The sequence below is a fragment of the Trypanosoma brucei genome, chromosome 8 (genome assembly GCF_000210295.1).
Source record: "Trypanosoma brucei gambiense DAL972 chromosome 8, complete sequence".
In the NCBI taxonomy this organism is placed as follows: Eukaryota; Euglenozoa; class Kinetoplastea; order Trypanosomatida; family Trypanosomatidae; genus Trypanosoma; species Trypanosoma brucei.
The window spans coordinates 495,305-506,359 of record NC_026741.1 but is presented as its reverse complement, the minus strand read 5'-3'; the positions used below and the strand labels follow the sequence as shown (position 1 = coordinate 506,359).

The following is an 11,055-nucleotide window of genomic DNA, read 5'->3' as shown; positions in this document are numbered from 1 at the left end:
ATTCAAATGAAGGGAATATAGCCCCAGATGTGGATAACAGTAAACCAAAACCTCCACACGCAAATATCTAAAGGTTATCAAAAGGAAAGTAAGAAGGGGCAAAGGCAAGTAAATTCGTAAAACAAAATAGCAAAAGTAATAAAGTAATGAAGCGCAGTACCACTAACTCTTTGATTGATCAGAGTAACAGCAACTGCCAGCACACTTACAACAATTCATATGTACTCTTGTGAAACCATTGAAACACCAGGAACAGGGAAATACTCACCAGTGCATGAAACGAAACTCACCTGGGATGGTGATATCAGGTGGCAGATCGGAAAGTTTTCTCGCGCAAAATATCTCAATCTTTCCTTTCTTGGTTACATCATCAATATCCTCCTGTGTGGCATCTGGAGCAGTTGCAACGAGGATATGCGGGTGTGCGTCCTGGCAGGGGAATTCATCATTATTACACACCCCAATGGCGGCGACTTTTTCATTCATCACAATATGGGTTGGTTTCAATTCGATGGAAGTACCTTCCAATTCCTTCAACTTCTCAAAAAGGCCTTCATCCTCCGGCTTTCCATCATCGAAGGAGAGAGTAATTGCACAAAATTCATTATGCACCTTCTTTCCCTCAAGGAATTCCGGAGGTAAAATATCCGAAATACACTTGGGGTCGGTAACCCTAATTGCTGCAGCAGCAACTGGCTTATCCTTGTCATGTAGTGGAAGTGTGCAAAACTGCTTAAATCGAGTAGCATCAGCAGGATCTGAAGGATCTGAAGGTTTTGAATGTTCCGAATGCTCTGAAGGTTTTGGTGGATCTGCACCCACATGCCTGTCTTTGTTAGCAGGAGCTGAACCTCCACAGCCCATTGTAATTCACCTTGTTGGACTTCCTTGTTTAAAATTGTGTATAAAGCGGTGCCTATATAATTGAGGCAAAACATAATTTATGAGTAATAAAAGTTAAAATTCATGTGAATGCACAGACGGGAAAGATGACACACTTACACTGGGGAAACAAGTGAGTAGTGTTCAGTGACAGATTTAACATACCAAACATCAATTAGTGACCAGGGATAATATATACCCGTGGAAATGAAGGTGTAGGTGCAGTAACTTCTTTGAGGCGTTTCCCACACCACGTCGGACAAAAACCGTCAGGCGCATTCGAACCTCATTGCCGTAAAACAAACACTTATCTTCGATGGCTGTCCCACTCACTGGGCATTGGTACAGGCTCAGTGTGTTCTTTTGAGCCTCGTGATAACAATAAAGGTAGGTAATGGGAACATCTTATAGCTCCGTGGACGTTATATTCATATATACGCTGAGCTAAAGTGAAATACCGTTGAGTAACTAGTGGAGGACCAAAGAATCCGAGAGGGTGGCGGGTTTCAGTTGCCAGTAGTCAAATATGTCTTGTCTCGCTCAAGTTATTGTCAGTATTGCAGAATACGAAATGACATCACGTGTAAGTGAAAGAGAAGAAACAAGAAAGGAGAAAAGAAGGGAGAGAGGAGGTGGAAGCGGCGGTCAGACACGGGGGACAATAGTCCTCATGGTGTAATACGGAGATATTGACATTGACTCACTTACGTCCTGTCTGTAATCACACCGTCACTTAATTGAAAACAGGGCGGGAACTTTTCATGCCTCATTGATCTCGGTTGGTTTAGTCGGTATGGTCATATCGTACAATCACCTGTAGCAAAGACATTACGTATAATCACTGGCACCCTCACAAGTATTTAACGTACCCGTCTGCCTTCACGAGTTGTTTTGTAAGAAGTATCACTACCATTTTCTTAATGGTGAATAAGTTTTTTAGTTGTAGTGGTAAATGCTTGCGGTTACAGTGTACTTCTTCTGGGGTAGGTTGTGTGCTGTTTTTTTTTTTACTTATCACATGCAATTTATTTTCTTTGTATCATTCCTCGTCTGCAAATGGGTCAGGTACGCTGTATGTATGTACTTCTCCACTTGCCGTACCTGCGCTAAAACCTGCACCGTCATGCGTTATTGTAGTAATTCTTGTGTCACCATCCACTGTGAACGAATGGAACATTTTGATTTCTGTAGCAAACGTATTTTGATCGAATCCTAACAATGGCCGTACTGTCCAAAAAGAAATGGTTCCATCCTCGTGTCCTGCAAGCAAGATGTTGGTTTTACTATAACTTTCAAAGTTAATGTATTCTGCTGCGCAAAAATGCTGCTTGGGGCCATCAGCCGCTGCGTCGTTGTTCGCGGGAGGTGCCGTTGTTCCCTTCCTTGCGGTTGTGGCCGTGCTGGCTTTCGAAACGCTTGCCACACCAAGAACTCTGCCGGTGCTTGACAACTGCACAATATGATTGTGAGTAGCAATAAAGTAACAGTTGCTTTGCTCGTCCCGAGTAATGTCACGGATAGTAGAGGACTCGTCCACAACATCACTGATATCAAATTTGAAGCAGAACATTACCCCAGAGTGCGCAACGTGCCAAAGCGACCCCCGAGGACCATCTTCACATACAACAGAAAGGTGACCACTGTTCCACATCTTCAAGAGTTTCACAGGCGCGCTATCGTCGTTTCTGCATGCATTGAGAATCGACATAATAGTAAATGGAGCCGTTGATGTCACACGGCTGCAGATAACCACCCTTCCATTGGTGGTCCCTATGCATATGATCCCCCCGAGTGATGAAGTACACATCGTTGTAAGTTCCCCATATCCTTGATGCCAGACATTAGGGAGAACGCATAGAAGCGTCGGCTTGCCGTATTCATGGCAAGATAGCTCCCTAGTGACATTACTGTAGTGGCAAACCTGCATCGGCGTCGTTGGAAGTATGAGGCTGAACCGAGTGGACGCGATAGCACTAGAGTCCACGATGCGCAACGACGTTATGGGCGTGCAGCAACGCTTGTTACCCCATGGATAACACACTGACCTCCACCTGACGGAGAGTTTCCCCGCTTCGTTTATGAAGGCTTGTTGGGGGGTTGGCCCGTATCGGTTGTCGAACCTGCGAGCATGGGCACGGTTGAAAAGTTGCCGAGGTGTCTGCCCGAAGTTCGCCGCTGTTGCCACAATCGCTTTGCAATCCTCCTCACTGGAGGCTTCGGCGATGGCTCTTCCAACGGCTTGACCATACGAAAGGTGCAGAAAGACGTTGATAGCATCCACTGCTCCCCTTCCGCGCTGTTTGTTTCCAAATACGAGGTCAACCCACTCGTGCAGCTTGCCACTGACGACGTCACTCTCCAAGGCCTCTGCATGCAGATGAACAAACCGCTCCACGTCACCGCCACACCATTCAGGTAGTACGACATCCCCCAACTGCACACCGTCAAGGCGCACGCCAAGGTCGATCCGACTCTTGTTCATGAACATCTCTGGAAGACAAAAAAATTCAGGGACAAGCTCCTTCACATCACCGACTCCACCACAGCTGTTCCATGCCTCAGAAACACTATGAAAAATGCGTCCAGCAATGTCAAGTCGGCCCCCCTGGTACCTAACAGAGCGCTGCGTGAAGGGCTGAAGGCGAATTAAATAATACATTACCACTGCACTGCTGCTGTAGTGAGTTCCGTGATGGAATGGGGGTTGAGACTTATCAAACCATTGCTCGTACCGATCGCGTAATTGCCTCTCCTTCGCCTCATTCAGAGCACCGATCGGCTTTGCCAAGTCCCTATAAACACCTGGGTCCCTTAAATCGATCGTAGAACTTTCATAGTCGCTAAGAACCCACGGCATCACAGGGTACTGACCCATGTCAGCCACCGTTCTCCCAGCAATGTCGTTGAGTTGGAGCAAATACATGCGGTTGCTGATTCTGCGCTGCTTCCATCGTTCTCCAAGTTCAGACATCCGAGACTCCTTTTGGGAATACGTCTCCATATCCGCTTGTGGGGCTACACGCGACACTGCAGACATGATTTCCTCCTGTTTTGCCCTCGAAAAGCAAAGTCTTTCATCAAGAGCCGCGATGAAACACCTGTCACCGTTTTCCAGTTGAAACTCCAAAGCAACGGGACGGTGCTGAAAAAAGTGCTGGTGCACTTTCAGTATACTGCCTGTGGAGAAGCGCCATGTGAACGACGGAGAGCTTGGCACACGCGACTCAACGCATATCGTTCGGAAGCAGCAGGAATGGCGGGCAATTTCCAGTTTTTCTGTGTTACCCCTTTCTGATAGCCACGGGAGAAAGTTGCGGTTATCGCAGGAAGGCGAGCCATTGTCCAGTGATAAAGTCCCCCATGCGTCCCGGGGATTAAGGACCCCGATGGAGAAATCACCGCTCGCCGAAAACTGGCTATCACCAACGATCACAACCTCCCTTGGAGTCACAGACATTACGCTAATTGAGCACTCATCACCACGAAGATAATACACATTACCGACAAAAAGGACAGGGTTGGTGAAGTGAGAACCAACAATACGAAGAAGAGCCGCGGGCACACTCGCCCGCGAATGGGAACTGACGGAGCCATCGTCACTTGCAGTACTTGCGGCAAGACGACACCTAAGCGATGGATAGCGTATGTGTGCATTTGTCAAATTGTGGAGTAAATCAAAAGGCACGCCACAAGGATACCCCACGGCGCCACTGGGGTGAAGGTGCAAAGTGCCCGGTTTCTCTTCCATCCCATAGTTGGGGAGTAGCTGAACTTGTAAATGTCGGTGCAGTACATCGCAGCACTCAATTCTGCGTGCCAACAATGCTGTGTCCACAAAAGTTGAGGTATCAGTAAGTTTCGACCACTCTTCGTTCATCGCATTGCACTTCACTTTGCAAGAGCTCATCAGGTCTGCACACTCACGGTCCCTCTGCTCCACCGCACACGCCGCCCAGCGGCGGTCCCTCTTCTGGAGAAATGTTTTTCTCAACGTCATCTGAGTCCATTCGTCTTTGCATAAGCTTTGCTTGAAATTACCATGATCTGCCATTACCCATGCAACCAAATCCCCCACTCCTCCATCAGTGGATTCCGTGAGCATGTAGAAAACGCGTGCAGCTTTCTCCTCCGTATTCCAAACCAAGCGAAAGAAGGGGACCTCCCTGTTGGCAACCAAAAATGTGCGCCACAAACCAACCAACTTTTCCATATTAACGGAATGCCTGTCCACGTCTGAGGCTAATAACACCTCTGAAATATCTAACAACCTATGCGTGGTCAACCGAAGAAGCTCTTCAGACGGAATCCGGTAGCCGAAGACACCAATGTGCTCGTCGTGCAGAGAATCAATCACCGATGCTGCGGACCGAGCATCTCTCCCGCAGCTTATTGAGTCCATTAAAAGAAGTAAGCACTCAGAAAGAGATTCACACAAATCTTTGACTTGCTCGGTGTTAAGATGTAACTTGAGTAAGTGCTGCAAAAACTTCGTCACCGCCAATGTGGGGGTAGCGGCCCCGCTTACCAACCGATCAGCAAGGTACTTCCCCGTGGCTACCATGTTGTCAAGGACGCACTGGCCGGTCTCACCAGGTTGCTCCTCACGAAGCATATCCGTTAGAGCCTCAAGACAAAAACAACAAACCGCCACACAGAACATATATCTTGCCCTGAGTCCTATGCCGCTTGGGCAGAGAGCAAGCGCCCGTTGCAGCGCGAGCACGAGTTTTGGCGGAGAACGCACCGACTTCCTACCCGTCACGAAGGGCTGACATTTGGCACTACGTGCGTATCGCTTGATGTGCGCAACAAATAGCGCACGACAAGCATTGTACAGCTCACTTTCTGGTTGATGCAGTAGAGCATCGAAATCACAGTCCCGTGCTTCGGTAGCCGGTGAGGTATTAGGGCCCCGCGCATCACAGACTAGTTCCTCCCTCTCGTCGTCACAGTCATCGAAGTCAAAGCCGCCTGTGCCAGAGTAGCCTCCATCAAAAATATCTCGATGCCCAACAGTGGTTTCTAAACCCTCTACCACGTCAAGAAGAGGCAACGGCATATTCCCAACGCTCCCCACATCCTTGTCCATAGGCAATGCGGGAAACAGACAAAGCAGCGCCATATCCATTGGGTTGTATGATTTTTGTGAAACGTACATAGCCTTCGAGACGCGGCGGTCGCTCGGGTATCTGCGCGCAACCCACTGCAAAATGGCAACCACAGTCCGCCTCATCTCCCCGTGATCAGCCGATTCCCTCTTTGTGAACGAAATTCTATTCGCGCCGTCGTCGGGTATCTTCTGTCCCCGACGCAGCCATGCGCAGAACACAACCACAGAGATGTAGCACCTCAGTTGTGACCGTGCCCTACAATGTTCAGCGGTGGCAGCTGCGCCCATCGCAGCGTAGAATGAAGCGCATGTGATGTGAGGGTAATTCACCGCCGCGTCAGGTCGCAGCAACAACGAAGCACTCCTACCAAGCAGATGCATAGCAAGTTGCAAGAAGGACGGCACTGTCCCTTCAGAAGTGGTATACAATTGGTTTAGCAAAGCATATGGAGGTTTCTGTTGGTCCCAGTCGCTCCCCCAGAAGCCACTGATTAGGACAATCAACAGGTCACTCTGGTGTGCGTGGTGACGCAAGTTTTCGTACAATAAAGGGATGACGTCTCCGAAGCGTCTTCTAAACGTTTCACTCCGTTTGTAACAAAGAGTAAAGAGGTGCATCGCCATGGTTACGGAAACTGGATGTGCCCACTCACTCGTCAAAATGTGAAACCAGCACTGCGGCATTGCGTGCGACAGGGCCTCAGCAAACATTAGTCCCTCATTGTGGGGACCGACACAAGCGCCACAGAGCACTTTCAGCAGGTGGTTGAGCACAACAACAACTATGCACTCGAATGCTACCAGTGGTATCTTGGACACAAGGCGCTTGGCAACGGTTAGCACATCACGCTCCACGGGAACTATAGACGCACATAAGTTGAGAACCTCCCGGAGCGCAACAGCATCGCCTGCGATGCACTCAATGTACAGCGCAATGACAGCAACAGCGGATTCTAGTACCGGGGGCCACACATACTCCCTCACAAGTCCGCATATGAAACCGTCAAAAAAACTGGAATGTTGCAAACGTAAAGCATTTACCGCCCTAAACGGGTTGCTCTTTTGTAGGAGTGCAGTAAGATGAAACAAAATACGTTGTTGACACTGCTCCGGGAGAAACGAAGTAACTTTCCAGTTAAAAAAGACGTCCTCAACCGGTAATGTGCTATACACGACGCAGTGCTCACCTGTGGATTCCTTCACTGCACCAAGACCAAAAACTGCGTCCACCCCGTCCGTAGTAGCCAGATAAACCTGTGGCCGTTGCTTCACTTGCAGAGTTACATAATTGATGAATATTGCCACATTGCCGTCACTTACCTCCTCCGTCTTCCAATAATACGCGGCAATTATTCTCAGTGTCGTTGCTGCTATTCTCTGCAGAACAGCCATCTTCGCGTCAGCACTATCAAGCACGTTTTTTGTGTTAGGCATTTTAACCTCATCGTATGCACAGGAGATTACACAAAGCCAGCGCAGCCACTCGCAGGGGACGTTATGTGAGATAAGCACCTTGGTTATGTTTCCACCCGTAGCCACGGGCTCGCTGTGTGAGCCGTGTAATAAAAAGTTCGTCACTCCATTTCTCCCTGCAGAGTCAGGGACCACCCACCTCTTGTTGTGGAGGGACTGTAACTGGGAGCACTCGACCAACTCCGCGTTCTGCACATGTAATGATAATATCAGGGATTCTGCGGGAAACGGAGCGAAATTAAGCGCTCTTGAGCTAGTAAGTTCTTGAAGCTCCCCATGGGCAGCGCTGGCAACTAAGTACCGCAGCGCCTCTGGTCTCAGCAGCGGCAACTCCAGCGGGCACCTCTTCGCAGCCCTCAGACCTGTGAGCGAATACGGGTCCACACAAAAAAGCGACATCACTTCCAACTGTGATAAAGCTGCATTAAACAGCTGAAACGACACAAAACGCTGCACGCAGCCCTCAGAGCTCCCTTCGTGTGAAAACCCCACGGTGCAAGTGAAATCATAGGTGCTTTCAGAGAGAATCCTCGCCATAAATGAGGAGCCTCCAGGGTACGGAAGGAGTGTGTGGGACCCAGGTACGGTTATATCGGTCTGAAGGGTGCGAACTCCATCGTAGAACGCCGTCACAGTGGAGGAAAATAACCGGTTGCATAAAAAGCTCACTACTACGTGCATCCACTGGCCTGGCGGAATGAAGGGAAGGGTGACAACTTGTTGCGCTTCGTCCGCCGGGGAAACTGCAAAAATGACCTTTCTTTGCATGGTGTCAACCGCCAATGACACTTTCGTAGAGCCCTCAGCGCCTGGCCAGAGCAACTCCCAAAGCTGAATCATCGAACCCGTATCCGTCCCTACGCATGATTCCCAATACACCCACAGAGCCGTCGTGAAGCGGTCGTTGAGAGAACAACCCTTTTGCACACCCTGCAGCACCCCATGCAATGCGCCGTTTCCGTACCATGTGATATAATCGTGGAATTCATGCTGCGAACCTTCCCCGATTCTACCGTATGCTAGTCTCTCCCAGATGGCTTGAGCGTTCGAGACATCTTCAAGTGTTAGATACTCCTTCGAAGACGAAAGCAATGCGAGCACATCCCTTCTCGAAACATCGGCCACGTACGGAAGCAGCTCATAAAGTTTTTGTTTCACCACCGTAGAGGTGAACGCGTCGTCAACGAGAGGTAGGCAGCGGCGGTGGAGCATGCCAGATAGGAGCTCCATCAAGTTTTTCTGCCAATCGCCGGATTGATTTCCTGGTTCCACTATCCAACGAAGAAGCACACCAAAAGGAAAGGTGTGCTCGAAGCGGCAGGACAAAGGTATGGAAAACCCCCCCACTACTTCACAGCACAGTCGACTGCCCGGCGTCATCGTTTTTACAGTTTCTACACGCATAGCATCGGCAGCAATCAAGTTTTTTGTGGTGGTGTAAAACCCTGTGGCAAGATCAACCAGAAGTTGGACCATCCAAGGGGTTCTGACAGCATCAACATAGTGTGCGACAATTCCTCCAGCTTCACTCCACCGCAGGTGCGACAACAACAATGCCAACGATGTTCCAATAAGATGCGCATCCTCCTCAATGCAGGTGCTTTGGTCCAGGTAGTGAAGCAGGTAAAGGCACACGTAGATGTCGTTACTTCTTATCGCAGCCCATGCACCCCGTTTATCCTGCAGCAGGTACACGAATACACACAACAGGATGGAAATTTGTGAAGGCCAGGGGCTCTGGCCGCCCATTGCCCTCAATTCGCTAATAAGAACATCCACAAACTGCCCCTCGTTGAATACCATTGAACAAAAGAGATTCCGAAATGTGACTGCTACTTCCCTTACACCATCACCATGAGCACGCAACAGCAGAAGCAGCACCTCGTGGGGCCATTCAAGCCTTGCCAGTAGTGCTACCAACGGTGCGGATGCGAGTGCCGATCTCACGAATTGCGTCACCGCTGCCAGATATGAAACTGCCTGCGGTTCAACCCAGTCGCTTATCGATGTCACCTCCTCAAGCGTCCACTTGAAGACGCTATGCAGTGTTTCTACCTCAGATGCATGACTTACTGCCGTTGAATAAAAGCTAAGAAACTCCAGCACAAAAATCTTCACCTCAACCACCGCTTTGGATTCCTTCTTTAGCACTGCTGCAACCGAGGAAACGGTCTCTGAGATGGCAATGCCGCGCTTTACGGCGGTGAGCAGCAACTGCGTTACACGTTGTAGTTGACACGGTTTGAGTAATAGGAGATTTTCGGTGCATGAATGGAGCACAAAGCGGACCAGCTCCTCCTCCACATCATCAAGACAAAGCAAGTCAAACAGAGGGCGAGCACATGCCTCTATAGCCATTTCTTCGGTTGCGCAAACGAAAAAGCTCGTTACGCATTCCACAGCCTCGCGACATGTGATAGGACTACGCTTCGGTGATCCAGATGCACCAACGGAGCTTACAAACCGCTGTATCGTGTTAACCTGTGACGGTGTGAAGACTGCAGAGAAGAAATTCGCCACACCTTTCGCAGTTCCCGACGATGTTGTGGCCGAAGGCGGCCCGCGTATCGCGGAAGCTATTGAACAAATAGACCGAAACAGCCTCTCTGCGTGTTCATAGCGCTGAGCCATAGCACTTTGAAGAGGGAAAAGAACTGAAAACACAACCCCGAAGTCTGTAGTTTCCACTTCCGGGTGGCCCAAGACACTACGAACGCTTAGCAAACTTTCGATACAACACACCAAACATTCCAAAAACGCACCTAAATCTTTCGCAGAGGGCATAAACGAATGGGCCAAATGAAGCGCCCGTTGAAAAGATGCGTCCTCCGCGCTGAACTCAGCTTCGCCCACTGAAAGTCTGCTCAAATCTGCATCTGGTAAAAACATCAAAGCAATAACCCCCCGAGATGCATCTGATAGTGCTGCACTTCCTTCGAAGTGATTAGAAAGCGTGAACTCAAAAGTACGAACAACTGCGCGGAGAAATGCCCAGCGGCGATACTCATCCAACAACAGCCGTTCTTCCCTGTAGTGTAGGAACAGCCGATGAACGAAGCACATTACAGCAACAGCTGTTGAAGCAAGCTCCAGGTAGTTCGGCTGCTTCCTTCCGTCATCAAGTAACACTTGCAAGAGTACATCGTATACCCTCATAAGTAGTGCTGGAAGTTGTTCATCGGAGGTCATGTGAATAATATCCGTAACGCGCTTTCTCCATTCCAAAGTTGTGCTGTAGAAACTTTCCGTTCCTAGGAGTGTCAGTGTAGAAAGGGCCTTTGCGAAACCAGGACTCTCCGCCAGCATGGTGACACCCTCACGCACATGCACGCCGAAGAGAACAGACTCGATAAGCGACGTAACCAAACAAACAAGCGACTCGATAAGCGTGGCTCCTGTGCCAAAGTATTTTTTGAATGGCGCGGCGCCGGCATTTGGGCACTCAGCCAGGAAATGTTCCAGAAACAAGCAAAGAAGCTGAAGACGGCGGTCTGCTTGTTTTTCCTGCAACACCTCATGAAGCTGATAGAGAAGCGGGGTGGCACCTTCGCCACCACCCACGCTTCCGTCTGCACTTGACGAAATAATAG

The 11,055-nt window shown here is 49.4% G+C and overlaps 2 protein-coding genes across 2 annotated transcripts; both read right to left on the bottom strand.

Annotated features, from left to right (window-relative positions):
• Nucleotides 1-264: 264 nt before the first annotated feature.
• On the bottom strand, nt 265-864 carry TbgDal_VIII1705 (hypothetical protein, conserved; the record flags this gene model as incomplete). The annotated part of the gene is made up of 1 exon (XM_011777198.1): nt 265-864. The coding sequence occupies one exon, from the start codon at nt 862-864 to the stop codon at nt 265-267; it is 600 nt and encodes a 199-aa protein (XP_011775500.1).
• A 1,057-nt stretch (nt 865-1,921) lies between these two features.
• On the bottom strand, nt 1,922-10,771 carry TbgDal_VIII1700 (hypothetical protein, conserved; the record flags this gene model as incomplete). The annotated part of the gene is made up of 1 exon (XM_011777197.1): nt 1,922-10,771. One exon carries the CDS (start codon nt 10,769-10,771, stop codon nt 1,922-1,924), a length of 8,850 nt encoding a protein of 2,949 aa, XP_011775499.1.
• Between the last annotated feature and the right edge of the window lie 284 nt (nt 10,772-11,055).